General features: G+C 36.5%; 1 protein-coding gene across 1 annotated transcript; it reads left to right on the forward strand.

The window, feature by feature from the left end:
• Positions 1 to 267: 267 nt before the first annotated feature.
• dsg2l (desmoglein 2 like) lies at positions 268 to 22,928 on the forward strand. The gene is made up of 14 exons (XM_066681860.1): positions 268 to 392; positions 4,898 to 5,020; positions 7,499 to 7,654; positions 8,710 to 8,851; positions 9,170 to 9,336; positions 10,094 to 10,228; positions 10,471 to 10,656; positions 11,459 to 11,724; positions 12,457 to 12,599; positions 13,112 to 13,333; positions 14,723 to 14,953; positions 15,317 to 15,444; positions 15,633 to 15,980; positions 16,675 to 22,928. The coding sequence occupies exons 1-14, from the start codon at positions 345 to 347 to the stop codon at positions 17,668 to 17,670; spliced, it is 3,291 nt and encodes a 1,096-aa protein (XP_066537957.1). The 5' UTR covers positions 268 to 344; the 3' UTR covers positions 17,671 to 22,928.
• The last annotated feature ends 3,217 nt before the right edge of the window (positions 22,929 to 26,145 follow it).

Here is a 26,145-nt window from a genome sequence, read left to right on the forward strand (position 1 = left end):
CGCTACCTGCTGCGCCACTGTGCCGCCCCCACCTCACATTATAGATCTGTAATGATTTTGCCTTCCTTTCTTTTTTAAATTATTTACTGTGCTGCTCTAACAAGTGATTTTTCCCCTCGGGGTTCAATCAAGTTATGGATGGATGAATGGATGAATCTTTTCATAATTTGAAGGTAGAGCCATTTCTGACCTAGCAGCCAATCAGAGCGTAGGAGGGCGGGGCGTGTCTGAAAACGAGTGGAGAATGAACCCAGTTTAATACGGACCTACAGCGGAGTTCAGCAGTCAATAACTCAGAGGACGGAGGAGTACGGAGAGAAGTTGGATATATTTTGGAGAGTTAAATGGCGACGTTGCTTGTGTTCATCTCTGTAGTCGTCCTCACAACGACGGTGAGTAACTACAGTGTTTACTGTGGGAATGGGGTTTCGTGAAAGTTATTTGATGAAAATTCTGTTCGTTTTGGGACCGTTCACGGCTGAGATCGACGTGGCCGTTTGCTTGTTTGTAACTTTCTATCGTAAGTGGCTCGACGTTTCTGGGGTTGCTCAGCATTTCTCATGGATTATAGCATATTCCAGTTAGCACCGTTATCAGAGCAATATTAGTCCTCAGGAGAGGGCAGTGTTTCCCGAGTGAATCGTTTATTTGACTGTTTTCGCGCTGTAACACACCCATTTTTGTTTTTCAGCTCATATTTTTTTAAAATAATTTTGACATATTTCAGTCAATATCTGTATGTATACAATAATTTTAATACATTTACAAAAATTATATGTACTGAAATCCATGGCTCATGTAGCAGTTCAGAGCTATGATATCGCTTTATTTTTCGTCAAATTTTCTAACATTCTTTATTTCTTTAACTATTATTTAAATATAGAATTAAATTTTAAAAATGAATAAAAATAATTCTCAAGCTCTTATGATGTTAAAATGGATTATATTGTCTTTTTTCCCCCTCAGTAAAATTAGGAATATATTATTAAAGGTGTATCTTAGCAACTGTAATGTATTCCAATTTTAGTCCATTTCATTGGCCCTCGCGGTGAGTCCTAAATGCTTGATAAACTTTTAAATGATTTAAAATCAGTCAGTGCCTCTATTTGAAAGAATAAGATTTTATCTGCATTTTGGGTTGTTTTGAGATATCGAGCGTCAAAGGACCGAGTTAGGGTTGGACATTTTTATGGTAGAAACTTTTTTTTGTTTTCTAGCAAAGGTGAGTTCAAAAAGTAAAATAAATAAAATAAAATGTTATATTAAATTTTAAATAATATTTTTTAAATTTGACAGGAAATGTATACGTTAATAAAAAATAACTTAGTAAAATGTGCAAACTTATAATTCCAAGGATGTGAATAATATAGAATCAGTTTTATATAGGTATAACAATAATATAGAATAAAAATTCTGGCCATCAATATTATGTCTGTACTGCTTCTGAGACTTCAGTACAATGCCAAACTATTAGGCAACTTCTATTTTTTAAATTTAAAATCATTCAATATTCTATAATAAGTATGCTTCTTGTATACAATTATATATAATTACAATAAAGACAAAAACATAAAAACAGTAAAATGAATTATTTTCTAAAAAGTATTAATCTGTTGTGAGCGAGTGTGTAAAGTTTGCTTGATCGTATGGATTTGTTAAACCAACAGCACACTTGATTTAACATAATTAAGTATTTATTAACCAGTTTGGGATAATAACCTCAAATTATACTGGATTTCCATGAGGAGAGATTTGGAAAATGTTAAATCACAAATTTTTTGTTTTTCTTATTTAATTATCTCTTAACTGCCCAAATAAATTGCTATTTAAATGTAATATTCTCAAGTGTCTAAAACTTGTGTACTTTATTTTCTTTAAAACATCCCAAACACACAACAAAACACAGAGTGTAATTGATGATGTTCCTAAGGTGTGGTAGAGTATGAGTAGTTGGGAGCATGATAATCTGTTTTAAATTCTCAAAAGTTGGTATGGCATAGTGGATAACACTACTGACCTCCTTAGAGCAGATGTGTGATTCCTCACTCAGGCATGGATGCCATGCTTTACCAGTAAGGACATTGGGTAAGACTCAAAATGCTCCTAAATGTTTGTCTGTGGCTCTGGATAGGCCATAAGCTGCTATAAATATACATCAGGATTTTGTACAGTTATTAAAAAAGAATTAGAAAAGAAAACCAGTAAATGCCCGTTTGATTAGGTGATATCTGAAATTGTACATGGATCATGCATGAGAGCCATTGTGTTAGAATAAAAACAATTAAAACTGGATTAAAAAAAGAATCAGTTTGAACCAGGTGTTACATGGTGCAGTGAGGGAGCAGATAAATTACTATATTTTCCTGGACTCTGACCCGACAGGATCATAGGTGAGTAAACCGGCATGGCATGGCTAGTATTGTAGCAGTACAGAGAAAATCTGAGCCGTGGACAATAATATTTTTAGTCAGTGTCAGTAGAAACTGATTCAGAGTCACCCTCATATCAGTATATTTTCTGAATATGTTTATTTTATATGTTATCTCCATATGATCAGTATGGTGAAACACTGCTCATTGTCTACAGAAGATTACTTAATACTTACGGAGTGTAAAATGTTTTTAATTGAATGAGCCTGTTATCGGCTCTGCTATAACCATTTATGATCGTTGCTACTCAATATATCAATGTGCATGATTTTTATTGTTGTGATCTATATCTTACAGGAAAGTAAGAGTTATTTTTTATACCGATTTTAGGTGTGTGTTCTTACACAGAGTGGGCTACAAAAGTCCTGAAAACCTGAAAATAAACAACAAAACCATCAAAATATTATGTTATTTTATATTATATTATATATTATATTATGAAATTTTTATAACAGAACGTAATATAATGTAATATAAATTGGTGGTATGCTGGCACAGCAGGTAGTGTTGTTGTCACACAGCTTCAGGGACCTGGAGTTCCGGTGTGACTGTCTGTGAGGAGTTTGTTGTGTTCTCCCTGTGTCCACATGGGTTTCCTCCGGGTGCTCCGGTTTTTTCCCACAGTCCATAAACATAGTTGGTAGGTGGATTGGCGACTCGGAAGATTGTCCATAGGTGAGCATGTGTACATAGCCACTGGGATGCATCGTGTTGCAGTGCCAGTTCCAAAGCCAGGATAAATACGGAGGGTTGTGTCAGGAATCTGGCATAAAAACTCGATGGTTGATCCATTGTGGTGACCCCTGATGGGAGGGATAGTGTTAGGGGGATGGAGCAGCCGTATGGAAGCAAATCTGTCTCATCAGACTTTGAAATATTACCACCTTTGAATTTGTAGCACTGAATTTTCCTGCTTTTGAATTTAAGTCTTCCGATTTATACCTCTGAATATTTTGCTTCGAAATTATGCATCTGAATATAATTGCTCTTGAATTGAACTCGTGAATTTTCAAGAACACGTTTTCACTGTTATTTTTCAAGGTTAATAAGTTCAGATAAAAAAATTCAAACAATATATTTCGAAGTTGCTCAAATTCGGTAGACGAAATTCATATACCAAAATACGAGTTACAAAAAATTCAGGGTACACATCCGGGACACCAAGGATGAGCAATCAATTCATTAGGATTTTCGCTTTCACCTTAAATGCTGCACTAGTTGGATTCTGTCGCCGCTAGATGGCAAAATACAAACACAACTTCCATACCGTAGAAAATCTACACGTTTAGCTTCCTTCTGCGGATATTATCTCTTTATTTCAATGTGTCTCAAAAATCTGAAAGGCTCATTTAAGGCACAATATAACAGACTATTGATATCCTGAAGATGAAGAAATTTTACTGTGGAATTTTTGTCATGGCCCTGTGAACATAGCATGTGATATGACAGAATATGTGGAACCATGAACTTTGGAGTATAGTTGTAGTGTACCGTGTAGTTTTTCCACGGTATGGAAGTTGTGTTCGTATTTTGCCATCAAGCGGCGACAGAATACAACTAGTGCAGCATTTAAGGTGAAAGCGAAAATCCTAATGAATTGATTGCTCATCTTTGGTGTCCCGGATGTGTACTCTGAATTTTTTGTAACTCGTATTTTGGTATCAGAATTTTGTCTACCGAATTTGAAATATATTGTCAACTTCGAAATATATTGTTTGAATTTTTTTGAGCTTGAATTTTTTTATCTGAATTTATTAACCTTAAATAATTACAGTGAAAACATGTTCTTGAAAATTCATGAGTTCTATTCAGGAGCAATTATATTCAGATGCATAATTTCGGAGCAAAATATTCAGAGGTGTAAATCTGAAGACTTAAATTCAAAAGCAGCAAAATTCAGATGCATCATTTCAGTGCAAAAAAAAATTCAGTGCTACAAATTCAAAGGTGGTAATATTTCAAAGTCTGATGAGACAGATTTGCTTCCATACAGCCGAAAGAAGAAGAATATAATATAATGAAATATTTTTGTATTAAAGTTTAAATATCAATCAACATTGACCTGCAAATTGTACAAAAATGTTATATTTTATTTTATGAACATGTAGTTTTTCTTGTAAATATATGCTTATTCTAAATTGATGTCTGTGCCATATTTAAGACTGTGTCACATCATCTTTCATTGTAATGTTTATAGAACACAAAGGGCTCTTTAGTGGGGACTACATACGTGAACATGTTTTATGTGACCCTGGAGGCATTCCTTTTGTACAGTTAAAACAAAAAGTAGTAGCCTACTGATCAATGCACATTTTATTTGTTGCCTCCACAAATTCATCAACTAATCCATTAGGAATTCATCCTATTGTAAATCAGTCAAAGTATTGAAATCTGTTCCCATCTGATTAAAAGTCTGCTTAAGTAAAAGTCCTGTATTAATGATTGTACAAATGTGCCCCCCCCAACAGATAATCCAGGTTGAAAGTAATGGAGGACAGCAGATACTCAAGAGACAGAAAAGGGAGTGGATCATCCCTCCAGACAAGCTGCTAGAGAATAAGGACTACACCAGAGATAAATCCGTTGCCAAAGTAAGATCTTTATGACTCACTGGACAATTGTGTTTATTAAAATGGTGACTTCTGCATGAGGCTAATGAGAAGCGTGTCATGTTCCTTCACTTTTATTCTTACAGAGAAGCACATTCAGTCAGAACATTTAAGGGGTTCTTTAAAATTAAAGTGGTCTTTTGTTTCCATCAATGTTTTCAGAATTTCTGCATAATTTAGTGGCTGATATATGAACAAACTAAAATGGCAACCAGGGGACATGTCAACACAAAACCCTGTAGCAAAACTACCATAAGACAATTTCTGAAGCATCCAACTCCATATTTAATAAACATTTCAGGATAATTATTTTCTGTGATGTAACTGTTAGAAGTTTTAATCACTTTGGATATCAGCTTCATGTTAAATTTACTGTGAAATTTTCTGTCTTAGTAAGCTTCTCTACAAGGGATCATTTCAGGTCAAACCACTATGGCATTGTTTCATTTTTAGCCATTAAGTTTTCCTGACATTTTTGAAACATACTTTAAAGATATAGCCCTGTGCAGTCTCAAGATTCTGAGCTCAGAAGCTAAAATAGCTCACGTCATGGTACAATGGTAAACCTTAGCTATGCTAACATTTAGCATAAACAAGCTTAAAAATATCCTTCGTCAACTGCTTTTCCCACTTAGTTGTTTTTCCAGCCCAACAGCTTACAGCACATCAAGCTAAACAATGTTATCAATGTTTAATCTGCTCTAAAAAATATATATATATATATATATATATCTCATCTCTAACTTTCACTTCGTAGCAGAAAACCAAGGCTGAATCTCACATATTCTGCCCTCACTCAAGCAAATAGTGTTTATATTATTTAATCTTAATTTAATTACACACTTATTAGTCGGCTAACTCAGTTAAGGGGTAAAACAAAATGAAAACATACCCTGGAGGTGTGGTTTTGAGACGGAATTGATGCATGTTAGATAAAGCCACGTATGACGAATTATGAGTCAGAGACTAGCACAATTTGCTGCTGCTGCCTTGCAGTAACCTTTGGAAATGCCTGCTTATGATTTTGTAGGTCTGTTGCATGTCCTGATATATATTTGTGTGATTATATGTTAGAAATAAAATGTATACCTTTGGAATATTTAACTTTGCAACACTACTAAAATAATGAAATAACGAACAAAATAAAGAGTGATTAAATATTAAAATTTAGTCAACAGTGCCCTTGTGGCTGGTTAATAACTAAAACAAACTGAGATTACAAATACAGCTATTGCACACCTTTACTTTTTTTTTAAATGACATACACCAGATTCAAAAAATCAGAAGTTGGGAGTTAACAGATGAGTTGAATCAGTGTTGCCCCTGGAGTTCCCCCTAGTGTAATCCATTTTACAACACTGTTCCAAAATCAATAGGGACAGGAAGAGAGAGGGAATGGTTTCCTACCCGCCTCCAGAAGTTACATAGTGCAGTTTCTGCAGTGCTAAACTCAGGGTAGCAATGACAGAGACTCTGTTCTCCCTATTACAGCTCAGTGGAGCATCACAATGATTTTGAAGCTGTAATTTTAAGGTAAAAATATATTACTTAATGAATAAATTGTGTTTGAATTAGATACGTTTGAGCATGCTTAGTTCAGCCAGCTTTATATTTAGACTTGACTGCTTCCTTAACTACACATACAAAGTCATTGTGTCCCAAATTACAGGTGATATCAATACAAGCTCAATAGAACAACTACCAGGCACTATTTCAAGAAAAAATGTGAAACAAGAAAAGTTTTTACTAAAAAAAAATTTGTGTGGTCTCACAAATAACAAAGCAGTACACCAACAAAACATGAAATTTACCACCACAAAAATATAACTGCCTGAACAAGTAGGATTAAAATAATGAAATTTTTGCTCATTACTATATTGAAAAAAAATAGTAGAGGTAAAAGTGTTATGATTTTAAAATTCAGGAAGGTTTACATATATTAATGTTTAGGTCAGATACATTTATCCAGATATATACATGTGCTTGAGGAAATCTAACGAGTTAATGAAATAAACTGTGCATTTATTGGTCATTGTATAATATATAATGAAGTGTGCCTTTCACAATTAAACACATCTTTGGCAAAGAACACACACATGCAAGGCAGTGGGCAGCCATCCCTGGCACCCAGTGGACCGTTGCTGTGGTTTAGGGAGGAAGACTGTACTGTTTCTTCATTCCACTTCATTCCCAATTTTCCAGCCAGTGAAGTGGATCTTTATATGTATCATTATAGATACACTGTGATCTTCCAGGCCCAAGCCCACTTCTCTAACCATTAGACCACAGCCCCACCAAAGTTAGATTGTTTTGAGATATGAACTCTGATCGCTGGATTCAGTGTCCAGAGTTTTAACCATTGTTATCCAGCTCTGTAACAGTGATTTGTCTTCTGTTCTAGTCCTTTTGTGTGCAGCTAATATGTCTAGTAGCTATGTAAGTCCATGTATTCTATTTCAGATCCGATCGGACGAGGAGACCAGGACATCTATTCGGTACTCTCTAAAAGGACATGGAGCAGACAAAGACCCAGTGAATTTGTTCATTGTGGATACAGAGACAGGCTTAGTGAGAATCACCGGACTCTTAGACAGAGAAAAAATTCCTAATTACACCGTAAGTGTCTCTTATCTATTACACAATGGCCCTGATTTTTTTATTGTTTTATTTTTTTTTTTTTTTTACATTTTAAATACTGTAATACTATAATGTGGTGTATTGACCAAATTGGGTAGTGAGTATAGGTACTTAGTTCTCATCCAAATTTTATATATATATATAAACATAAACAAACTGGACAAAAGAAGTATTAACAAAACTAGATGGGTTAAAACTGCCTTGTTATGAAATGTTTATTCCAGTAATTGTCTCTGACAGAAATTTCCTTGTACCCATATCAAATGCCACAAGTTGCCATGTTGTATCCTATAATAATGAAGGAATGTGGGTCATTCATTTTACTTCATTATGAAAATTGTGTACTAATATGACACGTATTCCTTCATTATTTATAAGTCACAATATGCAGCATGTTTTCACTCTATAATGTGACTTTTACAAAAGCTCTTCGACTTTTTGTACAAACAATGTTTACCCTTTAAGTTAACACTTTCAATGAAGTGCAGTTATATGTCTTTGTAAGCATACATATAAACTCTAATAATGCTTTAAAAGGCTTTTATAAACAGCTATAATTATTTTGTGACTATTTTGTATAGAGGTTACGTTCCATGTTCCAAGAGCCAGTTTAGCCTTTTATCACTTTATTTGAAGCACTCAGTGATGGCTTTTGAAACATTCATAATATATCAGTAATTGTTAGTACATATTTTAGGCGTTTTATAATTATGCGTAGCTTATTATTCATTTAAAAGGCTTTATAATGAATAGTGACACTTGTGTATAAGTTAAAATATATTTAATTATCGCTCATTATAAGAATTTTACGAGGCATTATTAGAGTCTATGAGTACACTTACAAGCATTATTACCATTATTACAAATAGTTATAACCACATTTATAAAGACTTAAATAAAGGTTTCTTAGAATGTGTTACCACATTGAATTTTTATACATTTTGCACCTAAACAGCAATTAAATATAAAAAGTGTGTTCTCTGTTTAGAAGGAAATATGTAACATATGTAAAAATGCTGTGTGTCCCTAATTAGCTCTGGGGGGAAGCCAAGTTCCTGAATGGTAGTTATGCTGAGAAGGACATTTTGCTGCGAATCCAAGTCGTGGATGTGAATGACTGTGATCCCGTGTTTAATATGCAACCCATTGGTGAAATCTATGAATTGAGTCACACAGGTGGGAGGATTAATTGTTTGATTTATATTTACATTTATGGCATTTTGCAGATTTATTAGACTTTTTAAATTACATGTTTCAGATGTGAACATTCATATGTAATTTTAAAGAAAATGGGGGAATAAATATAACAAATATATAGAAACTTTTAAATTCATTCACTTAGATTAAGGGTAAAATGCCATTTTATAAGTTTGTTTCCTGTAGATGATTAGGTTAATTTATTTGTATGTGGAAAAATAAGGACCAATGCTATCCAAAATTGTGAATACAACTATAGGACAGTTTTGTAATTGCTCATTTTTTGTTTCTTCCCAGATACCTATGTCATTAACATCACAGCTACTGACGAAGATGACCCTAATACAGAACATGCAATGATAGCCTATAGCATTGAACAGCAGAAACCAACTGGAGACATGATGTTTAAGATTGATCAAAGCTCTGGCAGGATCTTTGTCAGGAGGAACACTCTAGACAGAGAGGTGAGAGCATCCACAAAAAAACAAGAACAAACAAACCACTCTTGTTTAGTCAGTGTCGACATTCTAGTTTTCTAATGAGTAATACTGAGGGTTGACGTAAAGAAGCATTACACTAAACCCACAACAAAGGAGAACATTGGGCTGAATAGTTGAAGGGCTGGAAAAGGTCTTCAGTTGGGGTCTGGGGTCAGAACCTAATGAAGGGCTGAACCCAATAAACAGATTTTGGATCAGATTTATCAGATCTCACTACTACAATTCCTATTATTAACTTGATTAGTATCATAAAAATAATGGAGGAGATATGGATTCAAAGAAGCCTTTACTGAGAAAACTAAATAGATTAAAGAATATAGAAAATGTCAGACCAAACAAGGAAGTTGCCGGTATACAAAGTCTAGGCCTCAACATCATGTTTAGGTGGTGCAACAGGTTGTGGGTTCGAGCCACGCTCCGGTTGACTGTGAGGACTTGTGTGTGTTTCTTCTGGGTTCTCCGTTTTCCTCACACAGTACAAAAACACACGTTGGTAGATGGATTGGTTACAGATGTGAGTGTGTGAGTGAATGTGTGAGTTTGTGGCACCCTGTGAAGGACCTGCGAACGACCGTGACCCTGGATAAGTGGATAAGCGGTTACAGACAAAGAATGAATGGATCACGTTAATTCTAATTTTGTCTATTACTCTATGGGTTAATATTTAGATTCATGGCTGTGTTTACAAGGTTTGTAAAATATGACTTCTCTCATTTAACAGTTACAGGATAGATACACACTTATCATTAAGGGCTCAGACATGAACGGAAAACCAGGGGGAAGGACAGCATCAGGCACAGTGATCATCAACATTCTGGACGTCAATGACAATGTACCCACTTTGAAGAAGACCACTGTAAGACTATTATGCTGTTTTCTAAAACACACACCCACAAGAATTGTTATCAATTTTGGAATTGATATCTGAACGTATAAATTCCTAGATATAAATATTGTCATCTGTTCCTTTGGCATTCAATAACTCTACAATAAACAAAACTGATGTCATGGATAAAACTATCTGACACACCAGAACAGCTTTCCACTAAACAACTGAAATGTCTGTGTGATGATGTGGGATATGTTTTGTGTTTGCAGTATGAGGGCAGTGTGGAAGAGAATGTCATGAATGTGGAAGTGCTCCGGATTCAGTGTACTGATCTTGATCAGATTAACACGGATAACTGGCGAGCTGTGTACAGCATAATCTCTGGGAACGAGGCTGGTTACTTCATCATCACCACAGACAACAAAACTAATGAAGGAGTTCTGACTATTACAAAGGTTAATATTTTATAATGCAGATCAACCAAACGGCAATATGTTAGAGATAAGCCGTAAGTGAGTGCACATTACTCTGATTATATCTCACAGAACGGATGTTTTAGGTACACAACAGATACATACATTTGTACATCATCTTTTCCACTTTTCCATTTCAGGGTCGCGGTTACTGCGTACACAACAGAGTTCAAACTTATTACCTGTGATAAAATCAATATAAAATATGTGCGTTCCATGATTTATTGCTATTACAAGACTATTAAATATGATTAAACACATCACTTATTTGATAAATAATTCAAGTTTTATCAAGTTTCTATTGAAATTCTCAATAAGTTTGATGTGTCACATGACCCTCTTCCCATAGAAAAAACAAAAGTTGGATCCAAAATGGCCGACTTCAAAATGGCCGCCATGGTCACCACCCATCTTGAAAAGTTTCCCCCCTCCCATATACTAATGTGCCACAAACAGGAAGTTAATATCACCAACCATTCCCATTTTATTAAGGTGTATCCATATAAACGGCCCACCCTGTATTTAACTTTTTATAAAAATATAACACACAGTTCCTTCCTCAAATACAGGCATCCCTAGTAAAAGTCAAAATATTTATAAACGTTTCAGAAAATATTTATATCATTGGATGATTGAGTTTTTTTCTTTAAATAATTAAACTTTTAAAGTACACACATTAAAAAGATCTAATAATGCTGAAATGTATCTTTAAACAAGTTCTGTCTGTGGGACGTACTTCCTCTTAATAAAACATTTCTTTTTGTTTTTTCTTTTTAATCAAAAGCAAGTAGACTACGAGGAGCTGAAAGAGATCAACCTCCAAGTTACAGTCTCCAACAAAGCAGCATATCATTCCTCAGTGATAATTAGAGAGCCCCAGACTTACCCGATAAAGATCAAAATTACCAACCAGCCTGAAGGTCCTCGCTTCCAGCCCACGGTCAAAGTCATCTCACTGTCTGAGGACAGCACCACCATCAACATGAAGAAAGTCATAGCAACCTATACAGCTATAGACAGCGATACACTGAAAACTGTTACCAACGTCAGGTGAGTCAACGATGGCTGACAGTAACTGGGTATAGAAATAACAAGACAAGTACATTGCAACTGTGCACGTTTTAGTTGTTGATTTACAGAGTTTAACAGAGTTGATTTCTAATTAAATATTATGTCATGAAAGTTAGCAAATAACGTTTATGAAAATGATTGTTTGTCATTTTAAAATGGGTTCTATAAAGAGCAAATCAAATAAGATGAACAACCAAACTGTTTTAAGTTGCAGAAATACTCATTTTGTGTTTCATAAAGCAGCTACCACAAATAGGAGCAGCCAATTTTAAAATAGGTTTCTTACAGAATCTCTGATACATCAGAGCCAGTAGGTGTCAGTTTAATGGGGTTAAACTGAAATGGCTGGTTGCACATTTAATATATTTTAAATATAAGGAATGAGTAAGAATATAAGTCAAGCAACAATTACATTTTATAATTACTTACTTGAGTGATCTTTCAAATCACAGTGCATCAACAATAAATGCAGATTTGTTCATCTTCTATGCAATGTTAAAAAACATATGCACACAGATTTTTTATAATTTACACAAATTTAACTGGACATCACCAGATTCTCAGAATGGCTCCCTGATGAGAGGTTCAAAAAAAGGGATATTTTCTTGAGAAGTTGTTTACATTTTGTATGATCAAGTTGATAATTTGAGAACATGGCAATAACTTTACACTAAATCTAAAATTGTAACTGATATCACTGTGTCATTGTAGGTATGCAAAAGGAGGAGACATTGACAACTGGTTGATCATTGACGAGAAAACAGCTGAAATCAGACTCAACAAAATTCCAGATCGAGAATCTACATTCCTGGTCAATGGGACATACTACGCCAATATCATTTGTATCACAAATGGTATGTAAGTCAATAATAGGATATATAAGATACATGTGGATTGAATCTGGCGACTTGACTGTCTTAAATCATACTCTGGAATAAGCAAAAAAAAAAAAAAAAGAATAATAATTCAACTCCTTTCAATTTGTAGATTTGATCAGTGTTTAAAGAAATAGAAGTAAGGAAATGATCAATGCTATAACATCGAGATCTACATGCACAGTATTGTTTCAGCTATGATTACTGCACTTTGTGTGGTCATTCATTTCTGTTGAATTTTGAAGTTTTCTGAACGTTCTTCATTTTGGTGTAAGTTTGTATGAGGACAAATTTCATCTACATCTACATTTAGGAGAATCTCTATTTCTTCCGCTATTATTACACATTCAAGAACGTGCATCTCCTGTTCAGAAGTTTTCCTGGTTTTCTTGGTATTTTTGCACAGTTAAAACATTATGTATGCTTAGCAATTGTGAATATGAACACTCTGTCTTGTCTCTTGTCTCTGTCTGAATATGTATTTCCTATAGATCATCCAATCAAAACCGCAACAGGGACCATTGCGATTCAAGTTGAGGATTTTAATGACCATTGTCCAATTCTGACCAACTCTGCTCAGAGAATTTGCTACAAAGACAGCGTAGTGTTCATCACGGCAACTGATGCTGATCTGTACCCCAATGCAGAGCCTTTTGACTTCAGAGTAGTCACCAAGAGCACAAAGGAGAAATGGAAAATTGAGCATGTCAATGGTAAACACAAGAACTTTTTAATCAAATGCATTTTACTATTAAATATATTAGCCCTAGGGGCAGCCGTGGCTTAATTGTCAGAGGAACAGCCTTGGGACCGGAAGGTTAACAGGAAATTGGGGGTGGGGGAGTAAAAGAATAGCACTGTCTCCTCCCTCAACATCCATGGCTGAATTGCCCTTGGGTAAGACACCCAATGCTGCAGTGCATTTGTGATTGTCTGCTACAGATGGGATAATTTCAGAGGACAATTGTTGTTTTTTCTTTTTTTTAATTAGCCAGTTGTATGTTACAAGATAACTGTAAAGTTACGGTTTGTCCAAAAGCATTCAGCATTTGTGCAGCAGACAATTAGACTAATATTTATCCATGTTTCCATAGTTCAGCTTGAGTTTCATATTTTAACATCTAAGTAATCACAAAAACATATTTTGAACCATCAGTTCATAAAACCTTCCTCTAAGTCTCAGATACCTAGTTCTGTTTTTCAATTAAAAAATACTTGTTTTACATTCCAAACTAAATTCAACCTTTGCATAGTACTCTGATCTTTCTTTTTTTTTTTTACTACAAATTTTGTTGTATTAACTACGGTTTAACACATTTTCACTGAATCATTTATTTACTTTTAAATAAAGCTAGTCCTCTATATATGAGTGAGTTCTCCGCATTGTAGTCAGCCGACAACAAAGAGCACTGTATGTTAATAAACATTGGACTGGCTTTGAGTGTTGCTACGAAATGAGTTACTGACTGAAGGAGGAGTAGATAGTGGGAGATGGTGGAGATGGATTATCAGCAACAGGAAATAGAGGGCAAGCTGTAACACGTCATGTAAATGGCACTGGTTCAGGTTAATGGCAAGATTCATGTTTATACGCCCTCTTGCGGAACCTATCTAGTGATATAGTGTCTACTTTCTTTTCGTCACAGATGAGACTATGACACTTCATTGCCTCATTTAAACAAATGGAAACCAATGTTTGCATCTTTGAAAGTTTGCAAGTTGAAAGTTCATATGTAGAGGGCTTGCTGTAGTTGAAAGCACTTTATGGTTGGTGACTAACTAGGCCAAAATATATATCACAATATATAATTACAGTGTCGATAAGAACAATATAAAATCCACAGAAAAACTGCCACGAGCAAACAACATGGCATCACGGTCACACACAGACTTCTTGGCTTTATTAATATTAATAAAGTAAAATACATTTAAAATTGGGTGCAATGAACCTCAGTTAGTGACAAATGCTGTAAAGAATGTTTACTGAAATATCAAAAATGTGTCTAAAAATTGTATCGCTGTGATTGAAATATTTTATATTGATATTAAATTATCGTCCAGCCCTATGATTAACCAATACATTCCATTTCTCTCAATTTTAGGTACAACAGCCATTTTACGGTCTGAGGAGATCTTGTGGCCTGGGTACTACACTGTGGAGCTGGCTATTCGGGACCAGCAGGGGAAACAGTGCAGTAACCAGATTCTCAATGTGGCTGTGTGCATGTGTGATGTGACGAAGGTGTGTCATCCAGAGGGAAGGACAAGCACTGGTGTTAAGTTTGGGGCAGCTGGAGTTCTCGTCATGTTGCTGGGATTACTACTTCTGCTGTGTGAGTGTACACAATAACTCTAATCAGAGGTGATCTTATATTCAATATTGGTCCTGGGGTTGTGGGTTCAAACCCCACCTTGGGTCAATATCTATGAATTTGGTGAGTTCTCCCAGTCTGCTTGGGTTTCTTCCGGGTTCTCCGGTTTCCTCCCGAAACAAATCCTGGTTTGTGGATTGGCTGTTCAGCAGTGTATATTAATACAGTTAATGGAGGAATATTACACAAATATTGACGGAACAATATGAAGTGGCTCTAACAGTAATGAAATTCTGAGGGTAGGTAGGAATTGAATCTGCTGCAGATGAGAAAACAAACCTTATATACCCATAAAGAAGTTAACATTTTTTATTATACTTGCAGTGATCCCTCTGCTCCTGCTGTTCTGTTTGTGTGGAGGACCTGCAGCTGCCGGAGTCTTCAAAACCTTCCCCACTGATCAGACCCAGCATCTCATGCTCTACCACACTGAAGGCCAAGGAGAGGACAAGGTATCGATTTTAGAGCTGTATAGAGCATATAGTGCAATGCATTACAAATTTTACATTTATTCTCTCTTTAATTGATCCATTTATGATTAAAAACTATATAAACACGCCAAAGTTGACATGTGACATGTCAGGCTGAGAAGTGTAGTATTCCACTTGAGTGACTTATCCCTATTTCTTTCCTCAAACAGGAAATTCCACTGTTGCAGATCCCCACAGAGGTGGACGCTGGGGTTAAAGGGAGTCAATTGGGACAGGGTGGGGGCAAAGGGCAGTGGAGTGGAGCTTGGGGTGGGGAATTGGGTGGAGCAATGTATCAGGGTTGGGGTGGGGAATTGGGTGGAGCAATGTATCAGGGTTGGGGTGGGGCATGGAGCGGCATGAAAGAAGAAGGCATTTCGAGTACTCTAGAAGATGGGCAGCATTTCAAATACTTCAAAAACAACATGAAATACATGGGCCAGTCTGGACTTCGTGCATTGGGCACCTACGAAGATATCGCACTTTCAGAAGCTTTTCTGGGAGACTACTATTCAAAGGTTGGAACATTTGTTTTATTCACATAACTGTATATATTAGTGTATAACTAGAGTATAGTTTTTTTACTTCATTTTCACTGTATTTTATTGCTATACAGTCTGTTATAGATAATTAATATTGAATATGGTATTATATGAAACATTTGCTGATACAACAAGGTAGTAAAACATGTCTAGGTGGCCTAGAGAAAAAAAGTTACCGAATTCATACCTCGCAAATGATAGTATCTGATGTTTGGCTCTTATTATACTGTTTTTGTTTTTGTTGTTGTCTGTCCACTGAAGGACTAATGAACAATGTGTAATGTGATCCTAAAAAATGAGGTCCAGACATGTCATAAGTTTTTTGCAGCTTTAAGCTGTCCTTTACATTGTGATATTTCATGAAAAATGCGTAGACTTAGGGCTAAATTCAAAGTTTTTTCATTTATTTATGATTTTTTTATTATTATTTTAAAATATATCCACTGCATGCTAATTCAGTCAAAACAATCAGGCTTTTGTGGGTTTCAAATGTAGGACAACACTTCTAAGTGGCTTCAATTTAGGGTTAGTTTTTTTTTGTGTGGTTGAGGACAATTATGGTGTTTAATTTATTTATGTTAAGAAACAAAACCCAATGTAAAGTGTAAATATAATTTATTCTTGTGAGTTATGTGACCAACATTATAAAACTGTGGGTTTTTTGTTCTAGAAGTCAAGATTCATGGCAGAAACGCATGCTTCCTGTGATAGCCTACTGCTGTATAACTTAGAAGGTGACGGCTCTTCTGCAGAACAATTCGATGACATCTGCTGTGACCTAAATGAAGGAGACGACCTGGCCTTCCTCAATGATATTGGGCTGCAGTTTAAGAAGCTGGCTGAGCTGTGCCATGGGTCAACCATTGACATTACGGTTAGCACCGTTAAAAGGCCACCAGCACCTAAATCAGTCCATTCTGGAACACAGCTGAATGTGAGAGAAGAAAGTACCATGGGCATGGGTGCTTCACATGCTAGAGAAAGCAGCACTACCTCCGCTTCTGCTTTCGCTTCTGGATCTGCTTCGGGCTCATCCACTCATATTACAGCCACTGATTATCACCAGAGCAGCAGCACATCAGCAGCGGGTTTGCTAACCCATAACATTCCTAGCCAAACACTGCTGATCCAACAGCCGGCTGTGTATTACACCTCTGCTCCGCTGTACATGGTGGACTCAAAGCCTCAAAATACTCTTCTGGTTGCTGCTAGGCCTGTTCTTGGCATGCGGGAAAATGTGGTGTTGGTGGAGCAAACGGGAGCAGACCTAGGCCAGGGAGCATCTACACTGGGGCTAAAGCAGACCCACACTAAAGTGCTGGTAGAAAAGTCCAGCCAACCAGCCAGAGAAGCTGCAGTAGTTGAGGCCAGTGGTCCACAAGTGCTTCTGGGCCATTCTGAATTTGGTTCCGGGAGCTTTCGGATTATGGAAAGTGAACGATTGCAGACTACTGAGCCATTTCTTGTTGGACAGAGCTCGTTACACTCCAGTATCAGCAATGGTCACAGCATGCAGGTCAGTAAGGAGCTCCCAGGGTCCCAAAATGGACTCACAATGATGCAGCGTGACCTGCCTCTTTTGACTGCCCCTCATGGTGGTACTCATCAAAAAGTTTGGGAAGAGAGGATTGTAGAAAAAAGCTTCCAGTCCAGTTCCACCACCTAATGTTATGGAACCCCTCACACATAACTCTAGACTCATCTAGGGTTCATTACCTGGCAATTACACGGAAATAAGGGCTAACTGACAAAGATATTACTTTTTGTAGGAGAAAAGCATTGAAATTATTCATTCATTTATTATCTGCAAGTACTTATCTTGTTCAGGGTCACGGTGGGTCCAGAGCCTTCTCTGAATCATTGGGCGCAAGGTAGAAAATCCCCCTGGAGTGGGCGCCAGTTCTTCACAGGGCAACACACACTCACACATTCACTCACACCTACGGACACTTTTGAGTTGCAAATCCACCTACCAACGTGTGTTTTTGGACTGTGGGAGGAAACCGGAGCACCTGGAGGAAACCCATGCGGACACAGGGAGAACACACATTGAGATTATTGTGAAGTTAAATGGCTTATTCTGTTATAAAGGCAATTTAACCTCTTAAATCTCATTTCCTTTTCCATTGGCTTATTATGAATTACCTGCATCAAGATATAATATGGTTAAGTGCTGTGGGATATATGATCATTAATGGAATACCAGTTTATTGTTAATCCATGCATGTATTTTAGCACTAATAATAACCTCCATGTTAACTGCTATTATAATTGTCTAAATTTGTGCACTCAACAAAACAGTAACCAGTTGCTGACATTTTATGGCAATGTATGTTATTTTCTGTGCTGCATATATATGACATATGGAGGTCTGTACCCATCATCAGATTTGTGAATGTAAATGGAATTCAAGAGATTACAGGGATCCATAGAAGATGAAATAGCACTAGTTAAATTAGTCAAACTCCCTGCATATTTGATTGATTTACTGCTTCATCACACATATATAAGAAGATTTTAAACTGTATATTTTGGTGCTTTTTTAACTAGTAGAGACTGTACAGATTGAAACCTAATTTCTTTAAATAAACAAGGGAGCTTTCAACAGTGTGAGGATTCCCATGGTTGGTTTCCCATGCTGTAGTCTTTAGTGTGCATCCAAGGGCAGCTTAGGGAAAGTGTACTAAAACATCACAGCTTTGCTATTCAATTGGTTCAGAACGCATCATCAATACTAAAAAAAAACGTGCTTTTCTCAACCATTTCATGGTTGAGAAACAACAAAAAACTATTACTTTTTTCAAAGTGAAAATGCTTATGACTGCCAAAATTTAGGAAAATAAGTTGGCAGCAATTGAAAATATTTTAATTTGTTTTTTAGTTTTTAACCTTAACAAAATTATTCCTGTTTTCAAGCGCTAAGCAAAGTAGCTCATCTACTATATTTTAACATGAGATACAGTTAACATACAGTAAACATAAGAGCATGCTTATAAATGTCTGAAACTTTGACTGACACAGCTTTGTTTCAAAACTACACATAGGCGATTTTGTGCAGAATTTTGAGCCTCATACAAAGTTAATGTTTTGTTGAAATCTAAATGAAAACAAGTAACTAAATAGACATTTTACAAAAAAAAATATGGACTAAATTTGCAGAGAATGTCTTCTGTGCAACAAGTTATAATCAAAACATGAGACTGTCTTGATCAGGGCCCAAATTTTTGCATATGATGTGTATTTTTCATTTCAGGTTAAATTGAGGAATATTAATAGAGGGATAAGTTAAATTGTTTATTTGTGTTGTAAAAGAACAATACACAACTTTTGCCCTCCAAAAAAAAAATCTCTAAATCTCTTATTTGTACTGAATGTACGTTCATTATAAAAACTTTCTGTTTTAGTTGAAGTGCACATATACACTGTCTTTGCTGTTATTATTGCATGTCAAAGACTTACACTGGAATTTAAACAATTGTAAATACGTTTTTCTATTTAGGTTTTGTACTAATACTAAATTCAAAGATTGGTGCTGTACTTTGTCCATATTGGTCCATGTCATTCTGTTTGTATTTCAAAAACAGAAACTGAAAAATGGACATTAATTTTACATTAATTTCACATACAAGAAACATATACATAAGTATTATTTTTTGTCAGACAATAAATATCAAAAATACCAGTGGCACCCAAGTAAAAGCCAGCTGTAATTTTTTCCCTTCTTTGAAAAAACAATATAAAAAGTAAGTAAATGAAAGACAGTAAAGGGTCTGACTTTGAATTTTTTCAAAACTTTACATATTTTTTGGGTTGTTATCAAGGCATATATGTGTGCACTGCTGTGTGACTCCGCAGGACAAAACTTGTTTTCACTTACAGTGCTCCCTAACCAGTTACAGATGTTATCAATCCACCAGAGAAAGTTTGTCCTGTATGTCTTTCTGCTTGTTTAAGTCACAGTGCAGGGCATTTTTTTGTTTCACTCACTATCAGCGTCTTTTATGTTGTCTGACATTTTTATCTACAAGGAGATTGATGGAAGTTGTTAAGAAGCCTCATTCCAATGGGCTTACACTATAATTCATACTGCACACTATAAGTATTGTGTGGACTAGAACACCACTCTCATACAATACCACTCCTTTACTTCACTTAAAAACACATGATGAATGCACAAATAGAAATGGTCCAGAATATCCTGGATTAAAGTTTCTGATTCAGTGAAAACATATGTTAAACACTTATACTGTCCACATTAAGAGCTTTTTAAATCTAATGTTTGGACATTTCTGTCTGAGAGATAAACCTGTTTGATTAACAGTACAGTGAATTTCCGCGAAGTAGAGGAAATATACATTTATTATGTATTTAACAAGTATTTGGACTTTTAAAACCCTCCCTGTGCTGTTAACAACCCACCCTTTGCATTAAACAGTCATTCTATACTGTTTTTCAGCTGGAACTACATGTGATATCCTACCAGTTTCTTTAAGAGTCATTCCTAAGCTGTGATTTAGCGTAAGTAACTTTCACTCGGATGTGGACATGAACAATACATGTACTGTACGTAAGAAATACTTGTAAATGATATATATTTGGATTTAATGAAGTATTTGGGCTATTCATCTTTCGCGGTTTTCCCTCAATATCCGCGATATAACGGCCATAAGCCCCCCTTGAAAAAACCCGCGAATCTGCGAAAGGGGGGGGGGGGTGATGAGCTCTCACCCCTCGCTGCCGTTGTATGCTTAGCTGAACGTATGTGTGTTTTTAGGTCCTTTACACATTTATTTGCTACACAAAACATGGGAATTTCTTTTTTAATTCATCCGAGAACTTATATTTACGTTTCGGCATAGCTGCTCGAGATGAGGGTGGGTACATGAGCTTTGCCTGACGTAAACAAGGACTACTGACGTGCAGACTGACCAATTAAATGTTTACAGAGAAGGTTATCGACCAATAACAGTAGCTCTACAGTCAGACCGTCCAATCAGAAGATTTTAGGCTACTTCACCACGCCCCCTTCTCACTGAAGCGAAGCAATCGAAGTAGGGGAAGGCGGGACTAGTTTGTGAACGAAACGCTCCTCGAAGTTCTATGTAAGCTCTAAACAAAATCCCGGACGTTTGTGAAATTCCGCCCGGACATTTTTTTAAGTCTAAAAAGGAGGAAATGCCCGCGTAAAAGAGGACGTCTGGTCACCCTACTTTATTTTGTTCTGAAATGTGGAAAACTTTCCATGAGTAGGTTTCTGTCAAATGTGACCAGTAACGTGCACCAGTTGCATTTTCAACATATGTTTTCATTTGACAATGAGAATAAGCTGATGTACTAATTTCACATGGTGTGGGCTAAACCTGGCCATAAGTTTCTTAAAGGTATAAATCTGTGTTGCTCATTTTCATATACGTTTTTCTGTCATCATAGATGTTTGAGTGAAAAAAAGGTGAGAAATATGACAATTGTTTATCGTAGCATGATCAGATGCAACATTAGTTCTACCCCTTTAACAAGCACTGTACTGAGTGATGGGAGAGGGAAGGCCGTAGTTCCCACCCAGAGAAAAAGGCTAATTATTCAGTTTTGGATCACATCTAGTGACGATGAGGCCAAAAATATTACTTAATGGTGCTACAGTTGTAGCGCACAACGCTTAGATTAAAAACACTGGACTTTTTTATATCAATTATAAACATTTTATTATAATTCATATAATTCTAAACATTTTAGAAAGACATGTAAACCTATGGAGTCAGATGACTGTTATATTTTGTATGACACGACTGGAATTGGGCGGCATGGTGGCGCAGCAGGTAGTGTCGCAGTCACACAGCTCTAGGAACCTGGAGGTTGTGGGTTCGATTCCCGCTGCGGGTGACTGTCTGTGAGGAGTTGGTGTGTTCTCCCCGTGTCCGCGTGGGTTTCCTCCGGGTGCTCCGGTTTCCTCCCACAGTCCAAAAACACACGTTGCAGGTGGATTGGCGACTAGAAAGTGTCCATGAGTGTGTGTCTGTGTTGCCCTGTGAAGGACTGGCGTCCCCTCCAGGGTGTATTCCCGCCTTGCGCCCGATGATTCCAGGTAGGCTCTGGACCCCCCGCGACCCTAAATTGGATAAGCGGTTACAGATAATGGATGGATGGACGACTGGAATTTCATTGTCTGATGTGCTTTTTCAGCTATTGTAATATCAAATTATTTTGTTTACTTCGTCGTCCTGTGTCGTAAAATGGTGATTTGTTGACATAAAGTGGTGGGTAATTTTTGTCATGTATGGACATTTTTTTTAAGGGAAAAACATTTTTATTCTGATTCTATGTTGAAATGAATGAAACTTTGTTTATATAACAATGGATGTGATGATACACTATAAATGCACAAGTTTGTCGACACCTGCTCAGCTTATTTTTCTTATGAAACCCGGTGTACTCAAAGATGATGCCTTAACAGCCTCTACTCTTTTTGGGAGGGCCATGCATGAAAACACTGCTTTGAGGATTTGATTGTATTCAGCCTTATAAACATTACTGAGGTCAGGTAATGATTTTGAGTTATTAGTTCTGGATTGCAACTCCACCACTGCTCAAAGCGATGAGATTAGAGCTCCTTGTCTCCGGAGAATGCAGCCGACACTGGCCAAAAAATATTGCTAATAGGCCAAGCTTATGTTGCGCATCTTGAACTACTGATGGCTGTGAAGTAACGAACTGGTTAATACCAAATACTAAAGACACTGATATTGTCATTGGTATGTGCTGTGTAGGCGATGTCTAAAAAAACCAAACTGCTTTTGTGCATCACCAGCAGTTTGCATTCAATTCATCATTGGCCTTTAGATAGGAGTGGTTTGTGTGGTGTATTGTATATGTACTGTCTAAATGTGTGTGTTGTCTTATGTCCAAATTCAAATGTGTGGTTTAATATTAAATGCAATTAAACTTCCATTAAACTCGTCCATTTCAAGGTCTTAACAAGTCGTTTGTTTGCCCAGGAATATTCCGTTACAAAAGCCATTTCAACTCATCCTCAAAGATATTGGATGGGGCCAAAGTAGTAGCAGTTCCACTGCTCCAAAACCCAATGTAAATCTCTCTAGCTGAATATATCTGTGTTCACATTGGGAGCATTTTACTGCAGCTGATTTCCAGGGGTGGCAAAAGAAAAGAGGCCTGGCTTCTCTAACAATCTCAACCCAAATATTTTACTCTCATGATTCCATTTGTTATAAATGAACACTGCAAACTTTCTGATATATAGTGAATAATGCAGTTGTGCTGAATCTCCACTAAAGTTCCACTACTGAGCAGCCTATGGCAAAGTCCAGTGATCAGCAACAGATGCTGATGCAAACTCCTCTAAGGTGTGTTATTTATTTAAAAAGAGGTTTTTTTTGGCAATATCTTATTATTTTTACAACTATTAAAGACGCCAATTTTACTCCTTAGAAAAAGCTTTTGACATAATATTATGAAAGATTCTCATAAACTAAATGTATTAAAAATGGAAACTGACAAGTTTGCAGTTTGTTTTAGACTGAAGGGCTAAGAGAAGTAATGCTATACAAATAAGAGCCATTCCACGAGACTCCTAACTCTATATTCACCATCCACTTCAACTGTAACTCATTTTAGACAAGAGCATGTAACACTGTTATTCCCAACTGGTAAGAAACCAAGGGTGACCAGACGTCCTGTTTTACCCGGACATGTCCTCTTTTTTAGACTTAAAAAATGTCCGGGCGGAATTTCACTAACGTCCGGGATTTTGTTTTTCTAGAGCTTACATAGAACTTCGAGAAGTTTCGTTCACAAACTAGTCCCGCCCTCCCCTACTCCGTTTGGTTCACTTGAGTGAGAAGGGGGCGTGGTGAAGTAGCCTAAAATCTTCTGATTGGACGGTCTGACTGTAGAGCTACCGTTATTGGTCGATAACCTTCTCTGTAAACATTTAATTGGTCAGTCTGCACGTTAGTAGTCCTTGTTTACGTCAGGCAAAGCTCATGTACCCACCCTCATCTCGAGCAGCTATGCCGAAACGTAAATGTAAGTTCTCGGATGAATTAAAAAAGAAATTCCCATGTTTTGTGTAGCAAATAAAGGTGTAAAGGACCTAAAAGCACACATAGGTTCAGCTCACATGTGTAAATGACCAGGAGCCCAAATATATTTCACAGAAAAATAGACCTCTGCCCTCGAGTTACAAGGTTACTGTTACTCAATGAGTTTTTCCATCTCCCTCTGGGGAAGGGTGCATTTACCATTCTCTAACAAGCAAGGCTTAAAAGGGTTAAGTTTTTAAAAAGTGGTCAAATGTGACAAAAAGCGAACCCAAAGAAAAACTTGGCGACGTACCAACACTGAGCACCAGGATACGGAAGTGCTGTTAAGACTGAGACTCAATGACTGCCATTAAACTACTGAAAAGCAACTCTGTCTTCATCTGGTGGTCGAGGCTGGCTTAGTAATTGGTCCCAAAAGCTCAAAAGCGTCGTTAAATAATAAAAAAAAAATGCTAAAATATTTATTTCCTGAAAAAAGACTGTGTTGCTTTACAGATAAACAGTGAAGGATGCTGATAATATACTTGTACGATCGGTTAGAAATGTGTCAAATGATATTCTGTGTCTTCAGTGTATGTGAAGATTTATAAGGTAAATAAAAAACGGACAAATGTAAACCTACCGAATGCCCAGTAGAGGGCACACCACAGCTGTATTTGGTATAATCTGTACCAGACTTTTCAAGAACTTCACATTCTCTGGTCTCCCTGTAGTGCCCTTTAAGTGAGTTTAATTCGAGGTCACCAGCAAAGTAACTCTTGTTTTGACTGACATTTATGCAATGGCTCCGTAGAAACACTCACGGTATAAGCAGCTGGTTTTTGTCCGTTGTTATTCTCATGGACTTTTGCACACTCTGACTCATGTTTTGCGGGAATCGCTTGGCCGTCTTCCTGCAGTCTGCCCATTGTGTCTATGTCTGGACATTGTGGTGCTGGAGGTCCCTGTGGAAGACGTAACAGTAGGAGGTTATTCGACAAAGCAGGGTTCCTCACATATTTCTCATCTCAGAAATCCTAAGCCCAAAGTCAAGCCTGTTTAGAAGCAGGAGATATCAGCACGTTTTGAATTCACTGTTTTCAAGATGTCAAAACAGCCAACTAATTTACATACTTCCAAATGAGTTTCCATTGCATACTATACACTACTTAGCATCTGACATGAAAATATCTTTCAGTCCATAATTTCACAACTATCGTGACACTATGTCAGGGGCTGCATTGGTGAAAATTAGCTCTCGTGATTTGTTTTAGCTAATTAGAAATCAACAACATCCAACTAAAACATACTCTTCCAAACCTTTAACGTTGTAAAAACATTCACAACCATGTAATAAGGCTTTTGGGTAGCATTTAAAATAAGACTACACTTATAATGATTTATAAACGGTTTAAAAATCTGTTAATACATGGTTATTAATTAGGTTGTAAACACCTTAAAAGTCATCAATAATAATTTGTAACACAAATTGATTGGTTAATTGATTAAGTTTGGTTGTTAAATGGTTAAGCTTATTAACAAATATGTGCTGAAGATCACAGGCTTAATGTCAAGAGATAGATTTTGGCAAACAGTGGGTGAGTTTAACAAATTATAAAATGCAAAATTCAAATGTTAAATTACCTCAAAAAATATAAAATATCAAGTTGTGAATTAAATTTTGAAATCTACATCTATTTATTATGACATAATTATGAGTGTGGCCTAAGGGCATATGTTTTGATTCAGCGGAAAGGTATTTTTAATCAGTTTTCCAGCCAGATAAACCAGAGAGATCTTAATACTACACATAACTTATTCACTTTCATTTTACTGTCACTGTAGTAATAAATACATTTTGAAGTATTTAATAACAATATAAGTTAGAGGCAGCTCAGTAGCTTTATAGGTAGTGTCTAATTCACACAGCTCCAGGGTCTTGTGGTTGTGGGTTCAAACCCAGTCTCAGGTCACTATCTGTGAGGAGTTTAGTGAGTTCTCCCTGTGTCTACATGGGTTTCCTCCAGGTGCTCAGGTTTCCTACCACGGCTAGCTATTCAAAGAGTCCATAGGTTCTGTACACACCACTACCCTGATCTGGA

The sequence above is a fragment of the Hoplias malabaricus genome, chromosome 9 (genome assembly GCF_029633855.1).
Source record: "Hoplias malabaricus isolate fHopMal1 chromosome 9, fHopMal1.hap1, whole genome shotgun sequence".
Lineage (NCBI taxonomy): Eukaryota > Metazoa > Chordata > Actinopteri > Characiformes > Erythrinidae > Hoplias > Hoplias malabaricus.

Excerpts from the sequence above, each read along its gene's own strand:
- dsg2l (XM_066681860.1), top strand. The coding sequence starts at position 345 with ATGGCGACGTTGCTTGTGTTCATCTCTGTAGTCGTCCTCACAACGACG. Across the intron at positions 11,725-12,456 it reads AAAACTGTTACCAACGTCAG|GTATGCAAAAGGAGGAGACA; the intron begins GTGAGTCAACGA and ends GTGTCATTGTAG. Across the intron at positions 15,445-15,632 it reads AAGGCCAAGGAGAGGACAAG|GAAATTCCACTGTTGCAGAT; the intron begins GTATCGATTTTA and ends TTCCTCAAACAG.